This window comes from Macadamia integrifolia, chromosome 4, assembly GCF_013358625.1.
Source record: "Macadamia integrifolia cultivar HAES 741 chromosome 4, SCU_Mint_v3, whole genome shotgun sequence".
In the NCBI taxonomy this organism is placed as follows: Eukaryota; Viridiplantae; Streptophyta; class Magnoliopsida; order Proteales; family Proteaceae; genus Macadamia; species Macadamia integrifolia.
In genome coordinates this window covers 14731970-14750643 of record NC_056560.1, presented here as the reverse complement: position 1 = coordinate 14750643, position 18674 = coordinate 14731970, and the positions used below count along the sequence as shown (strand labels likewise).

The 18674-nt window shown below is 38.7% G+C and overlaps 1 protein-coding gene and 1 pseudogene across 1 annotated transcript; one reads left to right on the top strand and one right to left on the bottom strand.

The window, feature by feature from the left end:
• The first annotated feature begins 524 nt into the window (after positions 1-524).
• LOC122076272 lies at positions 525-2611 on the top strand (annotated as a pseudogene).
• Positions 2612-3064: 453 nt separating this feature from the next.
• LOC122077320 (hydroxyproline O-galactosyltransferase GALT6-like) lies at positions 3065-9306 on the bottom strand. Its single transcript, XM_042643234.1, has 7 exons — positions 8070-9306; positions 6964-7196; positions 6583-6873; positions 6332-6460; positions 6062-6235; positions 3631-3738; positions 3065-3445 (listed from the first exon to the last, which is right to left on the bottom strand). Exons 1-7 carry the CDS (start codon positions 8938-8940, stop codon positions 3236-3238), a joined length of 2016 nt encoding a protein of 671 aa, XP_042499168.1. The 5' UTR covers positions 8941-9306; the 3' UTR covers positions 3065-3235.
• Positions 9307-18674: the final 9368 nt, after the last annotated feature.

Sequence of the window (18674 nt, the reverse complement as noted above, 5' to 3'; positions counted from 1 at the left end):
AGGTAAAAAAAAAATGTTGTCCACTTTTTTTCCTTAAAAAAAAAAAAGGGAGAGAGGGAGAGAGAAAAAAATTGACAGCTCAAACCATACTTGGCTGCCACTGGTAAAACTCTAGGCTTTACAACAAAGCTTTTAAAAATAACAGAGCTTTCTTTCCACACTCAAAAGAGCAAGAAAAGTAGTATCGTTACATCTTTGTTAAATTGCCTTTGCCTCTCATATCAACTTTTGATGGGTAAAAGAATCTATCTCCTGCATCAGCATATGAAGATTATGCAATTCCTCGTGGATTCCTATTTGGATATGTTCGACCCAAGGGATTTCATTGTACAAAACTCAACCTTGTCCAAGGGAAACCCCCCTTAGTGGTATACTGGAACCCAATAAATGGAGTGTGTCCCAAAACCCAAGAATGTCCTCCATGAATAAGTAGAATGAATACATACATTACGGGCGGTTCTTTTAGTGAGTGGTCCAGATGGCCTAACACAGATTCCATTATAACACAAATATTAGAAAAGGACATGGAAGAGTCGGTAAAGAGAGGAAGAATGGAGATGCCGCCACCTCCCCCACTACCTGTAGCCCTTGTTGACTAAGACTATTGTTGTCCTTTGAACATCTCCTCCCAGTGAAAAAGTTATAGCTGCACAAGTTGGGTATTAACTGGGACTGGGGACAGTTCTCTTCTGTGGTTTTGGCGCCTCAGGAAAAACTATAGAATTATGAATGGGCCTTTTAGTTGGAGAACGTAGATAGATGTCCTCTTATTCGATTTTTTTACTTCCAATTTAAGATGGCCAATCTGCAGAGAAGTAGGAGACATCCTTTAACACCCCCAACCCTCCTCTCTCCTTCCGAGAGGAGCGAGAGAGAGAATCTCATGACCTACAGACACAGCAATGTTCTCCCATCTCTGTAGATAAAACCCATCAAAACCCTCCACCTGCCATCAACCCTCAGAGCCGGCAGAATTAAAAGATGGGGAGGAATTAAAAAAATAATAATAATAAGAGAAAATTGCATTGCCACCCCCTGAACTTCGGTCCTTATTCAACGTCACCCCCCTAAAAATTCAAAAAAATTCAAATCGGTCCCTGCCGTTAGCCGACAGTGATAAATGAATAAAAACCGATTAGTTTTTTTATAATATACCCAAAATACCCCCACCTATTGTGAGAGGACAATATTACCCTCTCTTTTATTTCCATCTTCTAAACCCATCTCCCATCTCTCATCTCACTCCTCTCACTCACTCGGCCGGACAAGAAGAAGAAGACGACGACACCCCCTGCAACTCGATTCTCTTCCCTCCGACGTCCGATTCTATTCCCTCCGGCGTGCGATTCTCCCCCTCTGGCGTCCGAACCTCTCTCCCAAGCTCAACACACAATGACTGTTGATCCACGCGTCATGGGAGCTTCACGCACGGATCGGAAAAAGGATTGATGGCCAAGAATTCAAAAAAGTAGGGAGCGATTGTTGGCTACTAGAGCGAATCTAGAAACTTCTGGCAGAGATCGAAGATCTCCTCCTTATGGTGGACCCGGACGATTTTCTCCGACTCAAGGGACAACTCGCGATTAAAGCAACCTCGGAATCGGAAGCTTTCTGCTTTAGATCCAAGGGATTGATTGAAATCACGAGAGCTTCGAAGGATCTGAAGCACAAGGTCCCAAAAATTTTAGGCGAGGAAGTGGACCCAAAAGGAGGGCCGAGAATTCAAGAAGCAGCCATGAAGCTCTACCATGGCCACGGGAATGAAGATTTCGGGAGAATTCACCTACTACAGGCGTTGCAATCAATCGAATAGGCTTTAAAGTTGTTCTTCTCGTATCGACAACTTATCATGATAGTGATGGGAAGCTTGGAAGTGAAGGGGAGCAGAGGAGTGGTCTCTGCGGAATCTAGCGATGCGTTGATGCAGATCTTCTTGGAACCAACATACTTCCCGAGTTTGGATGCGGCAACTTTTCTAGGGGATTTTTGGCATTACAAGACTGGAATGACGAGTTCGAATGGATCGAATTGGAGAGTTCGAACGAAACATTAATAAAGACTTTGGAAGATGCAGAGAAGCAGTTCCAGAGATGATGATTACAAACAGTTAAATAGAAAATTCTTAATTATTTTGTGGGTTATACTTATTGAGATAAACCAATCGATATTGTATTTAGAAATTCTGTAAAATCAATTCTATTCAAATGAATTCTTTTCCGTTCAATAACCAGTCCTTCCTTCCTTCCTTCCTTCCATCTCAAACTCATGAAGAAAGCAGGATTGGTTGAGGTGATGGTTGATGAGGACGTAATACATCCAGAGGCTTTGCCTCACCCTCAGCTTCAGGTCTTGGGCAAAGATTTACTAGAACAGACCTTCGGGGCAACCATGGCCTATCAGTTGAAAGCTACTTTTTCCTACCCCACAGACCCACACAGCGACACAGGCCAACAAATCTTGTGGGCATTTATTTATTTGTTTATAGATGGCCACTGTAATCGTCCACCTCAAAGACCACTAAAACGCTTAAAAAAGCCGTGGTCCTGGTCCCAAGCCTCAAGTGCAGGTTGTCGTGATGAAGGTCATTGGCGTTCCGTGACTCAACAGTCATTGTGTGTTGAGCTTGGGAGAGAGGTTTGGACGTCCAAGGGGGGAGAATCGCACGCCGGAGGGAATAGAATCGGATGCCAGAGGGAAGAGAATCGAGTTGCAGGGGGTGTCGTCGTCTTCTTCTTCTTGTCCGGCCGAGTGAGTAAGAGGAGTGAGATGAGAGATGGGAAATGAGTTTAGAAGATGAAAATAAAAGAGAGGGCAATATTATCCTCTTACAATAGGTGGGGGTATTTTTGATATATTATAAAAAACCTAACCGGTTTTTATTCATTTATCACGGTAAACTAACGACAGGGACGGATTTGAAATTTTTTGAATTTTTAGAGGGTGGCTTTGACGTTTCAAAAAGTCCAGGGGGTGGCGTTGAATAAGGATCGAAGTTCAGGGGGTGGCAATGCAATTTTCTCTAATAATAAATAGAAGTAAAGAGAAAGAGACCAAAGAAGAAAAATAATAGAAAAAATAATGAATGAATTAGAAAGGGAACGTAAGCAAGTTCCCAAATATCCATGAGAATATACACAAGACGATGCTATAACTTCAAAACTTTGCTACGCGATCATCGATTGTCATTGCTGCTGTTATTCCCATCATAAGCACGAAAGATGCATCATCATCATCATCATCTCATATTGCAGCATTGTGGTCTTCCCTGTTGATGCAATTTGTCCCACAAGCAGATCATCTGCCTAGGAGACTGGTAGTGTGCCGTGAGGTAATCCTCAATACACCCGAATTGGCAGAACCCAAAGCTGTGAAGATACTTCACCGGCCTTGAGCTGTTGAACTGCTCTACCCACATTCCCATGCTAACATCTTCCATCTTGAACAGCTGCATTGCATATATTCTAACTAATTAGAGCGAGGCACATACACATACATGAATGAATGTATGTATGTATATATATATATATATATAGAGAGAGAGAGAGAGAGAGAGAGAGAGAGAGAGAGACAACGACAACATTGTCTACTTACTCTCAGATGATCAAAACAAAAGAAGAAAATAGAACTTACTCTTAGCTTGTGATTCTCAAACTCGGATACAACAAAATGTGCAATATCAGACGACACAATGTAGCCAGGCCCATTCGCATAGGGTGGATAATCTTCTTCTGGCCATTCCTGAAACAATCCAAAGATGAACAAAAGAGTCAGGAAGTAGCCAAAAACTCCTCCAAGTATAAACGCATAGCCAGCAACTGGGGACTTGACATAATAACAAAGATAGGGTGAAAACCGTATAAATTATGACAATAGGAAAAAAATTCGTGTCACTGAAATGTGATTGCTGCATAACCACAAGGGTAAAATAAAAACTTCAGAATAAATGTTTGCTCTCTTTAAGCTTAAATGAAATATTTTGTTTGTGGCTACTATTAATTCTAAACCTCAGCAGATTCTATAACTTCCACGCAATTCTTCCAGACAATTCTGATCTAGTTGATGTGATAATCACTTAATAGCCTGGATAAAGCTAGAAGGAAAGAATTTTCTTTACACGACAATAACAACTAAGCCTTATCCCAAATAATGGGGTCGACTACATGGATCTTGCCCTCCAATCAGCTCTATTCCTCATGCACCTCTCCCTTGCTCGTTTAGATCCTTCAATCTGAATCAAATCACTCCTCCATACTAGGGCCCTCAAACATCTTTTTCTTAGCTTATTATGACGACTTTCTCTAAGCTTATTATGTGTCGGAGTTACTCCCAAATCATCTATAATAAGATCATTCTTTACTTTATCCTTCCTAGTTTTGCCACTCATCCATCTCAATATCCTCATTTCCACGACACTGAATTCCATCTATATGATGTTTTTTAACTACCAACATTCTGCACCATACATCATAGCCAATTGTATGACTGTCCTATAAAATTGTCCTTTAAGTTTTAAAGGAATATGTCGATCGCACAACACTCCGGAAGCATCTCTCCACTTCATTCATCCTCTTTAATTCTCTGTGAAAGATCACCCATTATATCACCTTCTTTATTTAGGATTAAGCCTAGATACCTAAAATAATTACTTTGCAACCACCCTCCCATCAATTTTAACCACATCATTATCTGTCCTAGTGTAACTTTACACCCCCTTCTTAGGTGTGTTTCAATAACCATCTCCCATAATTTCATGGTATGACTCATTAGTTTTACGCCTTCATTTTTTATGGTGGACCTTAATGCAACGGTAAGGTTGCTCCATTGTGACCAAGTGGTCATGAGTTCGAAGTGGGGGGTAAGGCTTCATATATTATGACCCTCCTCAGACCTCGCAGTGGCAGAAACCTCGTGCACTAGGTACGCCACCTGAATATCACCTTTATTTTTGTAAATCGGAACCACAATGCTTCCAATCCATTCATTTAGAATTTTCCTTGTGCTTAATCTTATTAAATAGTTTGGCTAGCCAAGATGTACCACAGATTTCTAAGCTCTTCCAATGCCTAGACTGCTTTCATCCTCCTTAAACACCTTAATTTTTCGTATATATTTATGACACCGATATATATACGAGTAATCTTTAAGGTATCGATACAGAATTAGGATCCTCTCCAACTCTAAACTCCTTCCAACCTCATGGACTGTGTGCCAACCACCTGGGGTTGTGTACACCCAGGCATTGGGCTGAATGCATGTGAGAGGTTGGAAGGGAGTTGGAGAGGATCCGGATCCACTGATACCATACCTTAAAAAAATTGGTATTAGTACATGTAAGAAACCCTATCTTTTATACATAATGATGCACTTGTCTCATCATACTTTGTTCTCATTTTAATACATAATGTATTTTATACATTCCTTCTGTACAGTGTTTCATGCTTCAAAATTATGTTCTGCATATATCCTAAGCATTTCATATGTTTCTTGACTATACATGTCTTAGGCATATGTTGCATCTTTCCAATATGATATCTCTTAAAATCACCTTTCCTATACCGATACTCTAAAACGTGTTTGCGTGTGTCTGTGTGAATTACAAGTACTAGCACCTCCCCCCAACCTTTAAAAACAAAAAACCACGAGAATAACTTAAACAAAAGGGCACAAATTTTCAAAGTTATAAATAATCCATGTCAATGAAGCTTTTTCAACAAAATGCATTCAACATTGTGTTTCAATTGAAAGGAAATTTGTGTGTACGGTGATCCTATTACTGCAAGGAAATAAACCAATATATGAATTTCAAACCACAAAATTATTTAAGATGAAACAAAGGGACATTAACAAAATTTGGTCTTCCAACACCTGAATTTTGTGACCAAAAGAAGAGAGACTACATGCAAAGGCACTACAAGGAGGTAGTGTAGAAAATGGATCATGATATCGGTCTAAAATCAGGTTATTGGATGTCAAGATAGCATGATCTAGAAATAAATTTAAGCCTATACGAGTCAATTAAAATCTATAAAACAAAAGCAGAATACAGATGCCAAAAATATACCTCATATGTCACTGCCCATTTACCATCACGCAAAGGCTTGTGATAGTAATTTATGTTCCCTACATATAGGCTCCTATTGCTGGGTACTTTCTTTGCTTCCTTGAGCACCACATCTATCCGTACAAATGTGTCATCATCACACTTCATGATATATTTTGCAGATACTGTACGAACCTGTGATGCAACAAAGTTATCAGATTAGATACTCTCTGCCAAAAAAAATCATACGCAACGTAAGCTCCAAATCCGATAGTTTATTTCCAAGCTCACCCCATATTCACATATAGCGACCGTCTTAAGAACCACAAGATCATAGCTATCCATAAACGGAACTATAACAATATCACCAAAGAACTCTGCTTCTTTCTTTAGCTCTGCATTTATCTCTTTTCTTCCATTCTGTCCAAAGAATCAAGCCCAGTGAGTATAAACACCACAAGACAGAATCTTAGGCTAAAAACCCTTTCTTTTTTTTTTCTTCTAAAAACAAAGCTGCATATGCCATACAGCACTGCCCTTACCAGTGCCACAAAGAACCGCACAACCACTTGTGATGATCTGATCAGTTTTGACTGCATCCAGGATTTCCTAACAGCCATCCGCTCAGCGAAATGGTTGCCAGCAGAGAGGATACCAATGAAAAGCTCCACAGGCCCATCAGGAAGAGGTGGAGCCTGCCATCTACTAGACATCTCAGGTAATTTCTGTGGAGCAAAACTTGGATGCGATGTTGGCAAGGAAGCAGCAAATATGGAATGGACATCAATATCCCCATTTAGCGATAGTCCAGTGGCATCCTCAAGAACAAATCCCTGTGAACGTTCCCAGTCAAATTAGTTGAATAACAAAAGCATATTTGGGGTGGTGATAAATCAATAAGGAGGCTTCATGAAGGTACACACAGTGCGATAAGGGAAAGAGGTAATATGCCTTCCATCAACATTGACATGATAACCTTCCAATCCTGCAATAAGCGTGAGCACAAAAAGCTTGTCCTCAGCAAATGGGTATGGCCAATCAACAGTAACCTTCTTTGTTCGGCCAATCAGCCGGTTTAACCACCATATTGCCTTTGACTCCTCTGAGTGATTGTCGTCATCACGAATCCATTTCTCACATTTGACCTGTCCATCAACTGTACACAGTACAAGAAATTATTCAGGTTGGCCAAATACAATTATAGTCAAGGTTTCAAGATTCGCTGAGCCAGATTGGTAATTGCCAATCTCAATCAGAGATCACAAGTCCTGATTTCCAACTAGTAGATACCACCTATTCTTGGATGAATCCACTAGACAAATACGCTGCTTCAGGGGATTTTTGGACCAATTCAAGCCGATTCGAATCAGAATCAGCACTGAACCCTACTGTCACTGATTACACAATTTAAAAACTTGACTGTAGTAGAGTGATTGTAATCTGGTTTCTTTTGGGGTTTTTATCTAATTATTTATCGGGAGTGGATGAGGAGAAGTAAAACTCTCTTCATGCTGCCTTTGATTTAAAAAAAAAAAAAAAAACAACAACATACATCTTAAAAGCACACCTTTCCATACGTCCATCTGAAGAAGGGGGGAAAAGTCTTGTAAACAAAACAGGCGGGTTCAACCACCTATTGAGGATGGCTTTAGTACAGCCCTCAGGAGGCTGCCATTTAAAATAGAGGTCGCCTTTTTTTTTCCGCATTACAATCCAATAGGTTCATATTTTCACCATGAAAGATGGAAAAACTTCCCTCTATTCACTAAAGAATGGGTAGCTGAATTAGTTCATAGAAAAGCTATTGCTAGCATGATAAGTTTGTATAAATTAACTCAAATTGATTTTCATTTTCAATCAATAACAAAACAAAGTAGAGCCCTAACAGTTAAAATCCATAGCCTTTTTCCCCCCTTTAAGGATATGACTTCCAGTAGTTAAAGTCCAAACAACTAATCAGAAACGGCATTGGAAAAAATCAACAGAAAGTAAGTACACACAACAAGAGAAGCTCAAGAAATCCACATACCAGTTTCATCATCAGCATTAGATTTCCAACCATCGCACCGATGTGCCGATCCCCACTGCATCCTATAGCAAGTATTCTGTTCTATGACCGGCCTCCCACTCCAGTCGCCCTTCAACCTAGGATTGAAGTGCAGAATCCTCGGAGGTTCTTCCCCATCAACAGTCTTCAGTCCCTGCAACTCCATCATGAACTGCGACACCAAAGTTGACTCCTCGCCTTTAGGGAGAGAAATCTTTGGGTCGTAATCAGCGTGAGCCGGAAGGGGCCTCCCCACCAGCGTAATGTGTGATCCCAGAGTCAGTCCGCAAGGGAGTTCAATAATTTTACCGCGGTTCTGAAATTCCGGCCCAGTAAGCGAAATTGAATGCGGGCAAGACTCAGATCGATTCTCCCTATTCTTCACTTCATTGAACTGCACTTTCCCCGATTCCAGCTCTTCCCAGAGCTGCTTCCCAACTTCCCAAGCATCCCTAGCGGACTTCCGAAGCCCCGATAACCCATCTTTGCTACTCTTTAATGTAGCATCCTCGAAGATTAACCCCGAGATGGTCTTATACTCTCGCATCCGCCTCTCGGGTGTCGTCTGCTGCGATGGCTGTAAAGTACTCTGCGAAACCCTAAAAGGAATCTTAGAAGGTCGAATCGGCGCTTCTTTGACCTGCGTCTCCTCTTCACTTTCAAGCCGGAAAGGCCGAGACAAAGGTTCGTTGAGAAAACCATTGGAACCGTCAACCGAGCCTTCACCGCCTCGAAACACAACCGGAATTTCTACACCCACCAAAAGCATATACGAAATCCCCAAACCGATCAATAACTGAACTGACCTCTGACGACTAAGAGAGACGAAAGTATCTAACTTTCCTCTCTTCATCTTCACTTCCACTTCCTCCAAAAAATCCCCCAAACCAACAGAAATCTCAGCTAGCTTGTTTCGTCTGGATTTTTAAAAGAAGCTAATAACAGCTCCTTTGAATCATAAACCAAAAAAGAAAAGACTCAAAAATCAAAATCCATTTTTCTCTGCAAATCCCTTGAACTAGATCTCAAAATAAAGAGAGAACTAATTTAAAATAGTTTGTTCAGTAACTCTAGAAGAGAAGACGAGATCCTTAACCAAAAGGGAAAAGTAACTCTAGAAGAAGTGAAGAGGTAAAGTCAGGAACAAAAAAAGAAGGCCGTTTCAGACCTCCTTCCTCTTTCTTTCTTTCTGAGAATAAACTCCTAAACTACTTATGGACTGGGTGGAAATTTTTTCATTATATAATGAAAAATAAAACCCTTAGTAGCCTACCTTTTTTTTTATTGCGTTTTGGTGGCTTTGGACGCGCCGCTGTAGAAGTTCCTCTCTTATTTTATTTTATTTTATTTTTTAATAATAAAATGAAAAGAAAAAGACTTAGAAATCTACGGTCTTGATTCTGGCACGTGGAAGATCTGACAAACGTAATAAACTAGTAGACACGAATAATAATAAACGTACTCATGTACCTCAAGGGCTGGATTTTTGACACGTGGAATAACGGTTAGAAACTTAATAGGCTTGCCTACACGAAATCTACACCCTTTTTCCGTGGACCCTGATTTTTTAACAAAAGATTATGATCCAAGTAAAACCTTGTTTTAGAAAGTCGAACCAATTCGACCGGTCCGGTTCCTTGGGCCGTGGAATATAGAGAAGGTTTAGGATTACAGTTCAATACAGATGGGATAATGGATGATGTGCGTTGGTGATGATTCTCATCCATCTCTCTCTCTCTCTCTCTCTCTCTCTCTGTCTCTCTAATCTAATTTATGATTAAGTGATATAACTGAGGAAATCAGGAAAAAAAGGGTAGAGAACCGTTGGAAGTGGCTGTCATTCAAAAAGAGTGGCCCACCGGATGGATAATGAGTCATGAACCATGATGGCTTATATAACTAAAATGGGGTTTGGGTGGGAATTCCATTTTTTCCTTTTAAATGCAAAAACACGGTTTTCTAAGGTGTGTGATATCTGTCGTTTTATGGCTTTCTTCCTGGAAAGGAATAAGATCTCTTATTAAGGAATTGGCTTTCCTCCTTTATTATTTCTCTCTCTCTCTCTCTCTCTCTTCTTGATGGCTCTCGTGATGTTTGGAGCTTTTAGTGTTTTGTAACAGAGATGGGGACCCAAGAAGTCAAAATTCAAAACTCATCTTAACGGCTCTATGGGTAGGTGGGAAATAGACCACATCCATGAATATATGCAAGTTGGGCTCAACTGGTCCAATATAATAGGCCCATTCAATGTACCGTTTAAGTATTTGGACCTGGCCTTGCCTTTACTTTCTTTTTCAGCAATAGAGATATTCAACCCTCCTTTTAATAATTTACACTTCAATCATATAATTTTCCTAAGTAAAATAATATTACTTATGCATCCCTAACCCACTCCACTTGATTTTTGATTAACTAGTAGTTATTTGACTTTTGAAAACTTCTTAATTACTATTCAATATTTCCTAGTAGAGAATGATTTCATAGAAGAACTTTTTGGGGGAAAGTAACACACATGATTTATTCATCCCCAAAAAAAATACTCACATGATTTTCATACATGTTCTTATATAATGTTGTGAAGGTCAACACAACTAGGGCACATTAGCATGATTTATTGTTATGTGGTCAATTGGTTGAGGTTCAAATTTTGATGATAGGTAGAGCTAGGGGTGTCAATATCTAAACCGGACCGGTTAAACCGGACCGGACCGAACCGATTAAGCCCGATCCAAACCGAACCGGTGGCTTATCGGGCCGGTTTCGGTTTGTATTTAAAATTGAATCCGGTCTCGGTTCGGTTCGGGTTAGACCATTGGGCCACCGGAAACACCGGAAATGTGCACCGAAACCGGAACCGATCCAAACCGGCCCGATATAAAACCGGACTTAAAAGTTAAAACTCATTAATCTAACTGGGCCAACTCTCAAGTGGGAGAAGCCCAAGGCCCCAAGTGTCCAACTGGACCAACAGTAGCCCAAGTGCCCAAGCCCAACATTTATCAACTATTCAAGTTCAACCTGTCAAAACCCAAGTGCCCAAGCCCAACTGCCCAAGCCCAAGTGCCCAAGCTGCCCAAGCCCAAGTGCCCAAGCTAATGGTCCATACCGGTTTAAAAAACCGATCCAAACCGAAATGAACCTGATAAATCCAAACCGGTACAACCCGAACCCAAACCGCACCGAAGCCGACACCGGACCGAAACCGATAATTCCTTAATGGGGCGGTTTCGGTTAGTTCCAAAGTCACACCGAAACCGGTGGAACCGGACCGAAACCGCACCAACACCGGACCGTTGACACCCCTAGGTAGAGCTTACCTTCCTCTATTCATGTGTCAAGTTTAGGCTCAAATGATCTTTTATAGGTGTCAATATCAAGTTGACAAAAGTAGGTAAATACGTGGTTCTAGTTCACATAATCGATTTCAATATCAATTACGACCAACATCAATAAGTTTTAGTTGTATCGATCGAAATCAGCCCTAATTAAATTTAAAAAAAAAAAAAAAAAAAAAAAACCTCACCTTTTTAGCGAAGACGATATGTACCAAGATCAAATCAGTGTCGAATTCGATAGTGATACTTAAACCCTGGGTAAATACCATTAATGGTTGGATGGTTATGAATAATTAAAAAAGTCTATAGTTTTGCAATAAATTGTATGGCCATCCAATTGAATTAGTAGTTAGTAGCCTTAAACTTAACGCAATATCTCCTTTTACAGTTTGGATTTTCCATTGATATGCCAATATCATGTGCCAAAATATAGGGATCCCAATTTGACTTTGAAGGCAATTTGGCCAAGTCGTTTCCTTTTTGTCTTATATTATTTGGGTAAACATAACCTTAAATAACTTTAATTGGTTATTTAGGTCCTCGTTATCCACGAGCATACTTGCTCATGAAGGATGCATTTGTTCAAAAAATGCCAATGAAATGGAGGAATGATTAAACAAGTATTTAGAAGTGATGATATCTTTCCAAGTAATGAATGTCAATGAAAAGTGGGCGTGATAATTAAAGAAGTGATTACTTCTTTCAAAGTCATAATAAATTGATCAAAGTCATAATAAATTGATATGAGTTTGTTGTTGTTGCTATATTTGGGGCAATTCAAGAGCATGTGTAGGACAACACTTGGGGTAGTTAATTATCGTATTTTGCTATGTTCTTCATCGAGACAGACGTGCCATTCCGAAACATTCAATCAATCTGGCTTCTCTTCTCTCTCGGAAGGTTCAAAATAGAAGTACTCCAAAGTCTACCCACTTAACAATGGAAAAACTAACGAATTTGAGGAAGGTTCAAAATAGAAGTACTCCAAAGTCTACCCACTTACAATGGAAAAAATTCCTATTTACCATAAACAAAAATGTGTTCCATCCCCATCCCATACCCCCAAAAAATATTTCACTTGTAGTTTCTATGTACTGAGATGAAAATGGTAAAAACCTAATCAAATCATGGACCACAAGGGCTTTCAAATCGAACTATAATGTATATTCTTGCTTATAATTTGCACACCTTAGGCGAGAACATCATACGTAATCCACTCCCAATCTCATTGTCTCAATTTGATTTGGACATCTTTTAAACAATACCTTATACCATTTAGATCCTTTATGTTTCACCATGGAAAAGATTAGGCTCAACCGTTAAGGATCTTGGTGAAATTTAACAGATAATGCATGGTATAATGATAAAAAGGCAAATGTAACATGCTTTGAGCATATATATATATATATATATATTCATATAAATGTTTTACATCATTACATCATACTTATGTACAGACACATATGACATGCTTCAAGCATATGATCATATCATTTTTTTACTTTCTAATAACAAGTAACTATTGAGACGAAATTAGTGTTATTATGTATTAAATGTTCATTTTATTTTATTTTTTTTCACTTTGTGTGGAAGAAAATTTTCCAACTTGAAGAAAAATTCCTAGTTATTTCATAATAGTAAAAGAAAACCCTTAGAAAGTTGGGTTTTTCACTTTTATAAATCTAAACTCACCATTTTTGTTATTTTTTGTTTATTTATTATGATAAAAACTCAAACCTCCCAATTACCATATGAAAATAATCAATTTCAAATGAACCAAACTATTATTGACCATTCATTTCAACCAACTCACTTCAAAAGTGTTGTATGACCAGAATCAATAAAAAGCTAGAATAGTTCACGAAGAAGGTCGAACTCAACATCAAATGAAGTCCTTTAAAATTTCTACAATGTCTAGGTATAAAAGAAAGAAAAATCAGAATTGATGACTTCAAGTCTTCAACTATGTGACCTAATTACTATAGATAATGTAATGACTAACATTTTATTGGCAAAGCATATCAAGTCGGCTTGGCTATATAAGTTTGTTTGGTTTTACCAAAAAAAAATTTGTTCAGTCAGCCAAAGATTTTATCAAGTGGCACATCAAGGGGGATCCAAAATTTGTGTATAGATAGACCAATGAAGTCCCTTCACTTTTATTTTATGTATAAAAATAAAAGAAAGAAAAATCAAATTTGATTACTTCAATTATTTTAGCAAATTATTATCAATGATGTAATGACTAATATTTATTTGGCAAAGCATATCGCGTCAACCTAACTAGCTAGATAAGATTTTCTGGTTAGCCCAAGATTCTGTGGGCAGCTTTGAAAAGTTCAAAAATTATAGATAAGTAGATTCTAAGGTTTCTGCTCGCATGACAAGTTTCAGTTTGAGTTTGAGAACCTAAGCAGAGTTTTATTTTATTAACAGAATAAGTCTTTTTATTTTTTATTTTTTATAAAAACAGAATAAATCGACTTTTGAGAATGTACATAATAGTGTTTGGATATCATAAATGTGCACACGCCTAAATAGAGATGCATGTCAATACACGATATATGTGATTTAATTTTAATCTAAAATTCAACGAGCAACATATACATGCCAAAATACATCCACTATCAATCTAATGGCAAAAGTTGCTTCGTCATCTTGGCACATGAAAATTGTGGATCATCGAAAGAAGCCTATCTTGATGGGTTACGAAATAGCAATTTTCCCATACTTATTAAATGCATGTTTCTTTGGTTTCTAGTAGAAAGACTTACTGTCTGGAATCAAATAAAGGGAATTGGCCTCCCATATAGCCCACTTGAAGCATTATGTCTACCACGTCGCAAGTTGGATTGGGGACATATTTTCTAAGCAGGTAAGGCCCAAGATTTGTACTCATTTGTCAAGATTCCGACCAAATAGATATGTAGGAAAAATAAAAGACCTTTAATATCATCTATGAGGATCATAATTTTGGAAATTACTGGAAGGACATGTGATAATGCAAGGCAAAATCTTAATACATGGAGGATCCAAACTATATCAATCCCATCTATCCAACGATCGGATGTATTACATCATTCTTCTACGTGGTTTAATTTGGTGGGTCATGTTTGAAAACCTTGTAAGGTAAAGAGAGTTTTCTTTCACCCATGATGAAGAGTTCACTCATGACTTCTCTCCCACATGTTGAAGGTCCAAAATGCTTTTCAATTTTTCTTTACACCCATCCAAGCATAATGATGCCGGTCAAGAAATTCTTTTTTCATCAATGACTTAAGGTAAACTAGGTTCCAAAATATGAGAGAGAGAGAGAGAGAGAGAGAGAGTTGAGTTGAGTTGAGTTGAGTTGCAGAGGCAGAAGTACTCATCACCTTTCACATAATGAGAGATGTTGGGAATGGGATTTTTGCTTTTGTATGATTTCACCCTTCACCCTTTGGTCTTCTTTCAACCAAAGATTGATTGATGGTGCACGCTGACCATTGTTTTCTTGCGATGAGTTTTCTATATATTTCAACCCTCTGGTAAATAAATTCCCTCTAACATCGAATAGGGCTCATCGATCATTTCTCCCATGGCCCAATCAGTTCAACTGAGAGTTCCACCTAGGATGGGGCTCCTTTATGATATGGTGTGGGTGGCAGTGCACAGCTGACAATCTAGAGCACCTCAGGGCATATGCCATGTGTTTGGGTTTGTGCTCAAGGTGTTTCAAGCCATTGGATTTGTGCTACCATCTGATTGAGCGTCGCTAGCCAATGATCAACGCACTCCTACACACACTTACTCATTCATAGCCAAATATAATAGGTTCCAATCTCACAATCTCTCCCCCCTCAAACGCAGATTTTTCAAACCAAAACCACCATCACTAAGCTCAACTAAACTGCATTCATACATTCTTGAATACACGCTCTTGGAAAATTAAGGAAACCATTTAAGGTTTTGAAGAAGCTGCTTTTTGACTCTGTTCTTTTAATTTCTCTACCACTGAGATTCCAATGAGGGTCATAATCATAATCATAATCATCGCCTCCTCAGAGTAATGTGCTCCATCATCACTATCGTTATCCATAACTCAATTGATTGATCTGTTCTGAAACAAAGAAATATGGGAAAATTACATGATTACTCATTTTTGGGTTTTCTTTTACAAAATTACCCAACTTATGTTTTCCTTAACAAAATAACACAAAATCAGGTTTGGGTTTACCAAACTACCCAAAATAGTGCCTTCCCTCATCACATACAGTTCTTTTGACATTTCTACCCCTCATCTTCTTCTTCCTCCCCTCTTCCATTCACCACCAGCAAGTTCTCCCCCTTCCCTATGCTACCTCGTATTGTCCTCCACCGCTTTTACCGGGAAAAAAAATAAATAAATAAAAAGAACTTGTCCTCCTCTACCAACACGACATCATCTCTAAGGACTCCACCACCAGTGCCTAAACGCTTCTGTGTGTGGGCTTCATGAGAGCAATATTGCAAGCCACTTTCTGTACATCACATTTGAGGAAACGGACTCGAAATATGTTGGGCTTTGCCTATGTGTTCGAATTTTGCTGTTGACGTGTTAACATTCGAGTTGTTCTTTTTCATAATTTTTCTTATAATTTTCTTTGGGTAGTGTTGTTTTCCTGTTCAGAATCTCTTCAGATGTATATAGTTTCAGAACCAACTTTTGGCTCTAACCCACTCTCAAGTCTCAACTAACATAACATATATCGGTTTTCCCTTATATTTCCCCCAGTTCTCTTTCTCTTATTTCTTTTCTCTTTTTCACTTTCAGAGATCTATAGTGTCTGATCCTTCGAAACCTTTTCATGTTTCAGAGCAATAGCAACATTCTTCAGTCCCAACCACACCCTTGAAGAAATTAAAAGCAGGAATTATTGAACTAAAGAGTTGGGACTCTTTGGAAATTTCAGAGCTTTGAAGTTTGAACACCCACAGAATGAAAGAACTCAAGTTTGGGTAGAAAGGTCTTTGTAGGATTCACTAACAGCAAAGATGGGTACTTCCTGATGAGACTTGAAATCTAGGTTTCAGTGAAACCATGGTTTCTAAAAAATGATGGAATTGTATATGGTCTGTCTAAGGTTCCAAAACCTATTTTCTTGGAGGCAGAGACGGCAGCTGCAGGTGAGAACCCACATGAATTTACAAAGTAAGAGAACACTAAAGGGTTCGACATCTGAAGTGTAGGGCACTCGTGGAGATGAATTTGAGAAATGAAGCATTTTGTAGAAAACCCAATCTGATTCTTGAATCTTGAACAGTTCTTCCAATTGGTAGCAATTTCTTAGATTGAAGATTAAACATTGTGGATTGAATGCTAACTTATCAGATCTGGGAAGAGCGCCGGAGGGATTCCCTTGATTTCTGGATGGCAATGGAGGACGAGGTGAGGGAGTCGGGGATAGGGGAGAGATGCACATGTGGTCACTGGGGGAGGGAGGAGGAAGAAGAAGAGGGGTAAAAATGTCAAAAGAACCGTATAGGGCAAGGGAAGACACTGTTTTGGGTAATTTGGTAAAGCCAAACTTGATTTTGTGTAATTTTGTTAATAGAAACATAGATTGGGTAATTCTGTAAAGGAAAACCCAAAAGTGGATAATCATGTAATTTTCCCGTAAAACTATCAGAGAAGAAGGTCCCACGGTTGTAAGTTGTAACTGTTTCGTAAATCGGATTTTTCATGGATTAAAAAAATTAAAAGGTAATAAAGATGAGTGATTGGAATCTATGGAATATTCTCTGAATCCGTAGTACATGAGCCACAGAGGGTTTGATGCTTCTGTTGACCATTTGGACCATCCTTCTTTGGCGTTCTATGTTCATCATTGGTGATGTGATTGGACACGGCTCTTCGTTATCTTCTACCGGCACCACATTGGGGGTGGAAAATACTTTTTCCAAGTTGGACTCTATGTGGACTCTATGGTTGAAGAGATTCTCCCTACACCTATTGGTGAAGAGAATTTAGGTGTATATTTTGTACTGTGTTTTTAAAAGCGGAAAATATGGGTCATTCACAGCAACATGGTAAAAGATTCCAAACAAGTGATTTTTGTGTGTACATGTTTAAGAATCTCCTCACAGATAACAAAATGAAAGATTGAGTTTTTCTTCATCTATGGACAATCCTGATGAATATGATTTTTTTTTTTTTTTTTGCACATTATAGTTCACCAATTGCACTAAGCAGTTGTTGTTATGGTGAAGGGTTCAATGGTATCCATAGGGTATTTTACATTAGTGGGGCAGTAAATTTTTTATAACAAGTAACATAGGGGTAGATATTTATGACTATTGAAAGTGGTATGGATTCTTGACCATGTGGTCAAGAAAAGTTTCCTCCTAAAATAAATACCAAGAAATCTCAATCCAAACATTCAAATCTTGAAACTTTCACTTTAAATGTCTATTTATTTCGCCCAAAATAAAGAAAAAAGAAAGGACAAATATAAGGGCTAAGATAATAAAAGTTATGATAAGATATCTAAGATACGTATTTTTCTTTTTCTTTTCTTTCTTTGTTTTTCAGTTCTTTCCTTGTGAACCATAGACACTCTTAGGCTTCATTGATTCAGAGTAGAATGTTTTAAGAGTTTATAGAAAGAAACAATACAACCTACTTGCCATGCGTGCTAGAATATACCTGCGCCAATCTTTCTTTTTTTGTTTTTTTTTTTTTTTTTTTTTTTTTTTTTTTTTTTTTATAATTTGATGGTTAGAGAAACAAAAACTTTATTCAAAGAAAGACGAACGTTGACAACGACGAGACAAGAGATTGATTTACAATGAAAGGGGGTAGGTCATCAACCAAATGTGGGAGAGCCTGAGCTTTCGAGCTCCCGAGGCTAAAAAATTTGCTAAGGAATTGAAATCCCGACGAGTGAAACGAAACAACACATGTGTAAAGGATGGCATAATGTCGGCAATGTCCAAAGCAATTGCATGAGCAGCCCAGTCGAGAAAATTTGACTGTCCATTGAGGAATGTGATCGCAGGGAGGCAATCCGAGAAGAAAGCAATACTCCGAAGGCCAAGGTTGAGTGCCAGAAGCAGACCATCCCTGATGCATTCCAATTGGTGGCCCAGGTAGAGACAAAGAAGCCCCACTTACATTTTGCAACGATGAACATGCCCTCGGGGTCCCAAATTAGCAAACCTCTCCCTCCTAAGTGGCAATCAGGGTCCCAAGAACCATCGGAAAAGATGGATAAAATGTGATCAGTAGCTGGGA

Coding starts and splice junctions, on each gene's coding strand:
- LOC122077320 (XM_042643234.1), bottom strand. CDS start 8,940: ATGAAGAGAGGAAAGTTAGATACTTTCGTCTCTCTTAGTCGTCAGAGG. Junction 6,874..6,963: donor CCTCTTTCCCTTATCGCACT/GTGTGTACCTTC, acceptor GAACGTTCACAG/GGATTTGTTCTTGAGGATGC. Junction 3,446..3,630: donor TTGAGAATCACAAGCTAAGA/GTAAGTTCTATT, acceptor TATGCAATGCAG/CTGTTCAAGATGGAAGATGT.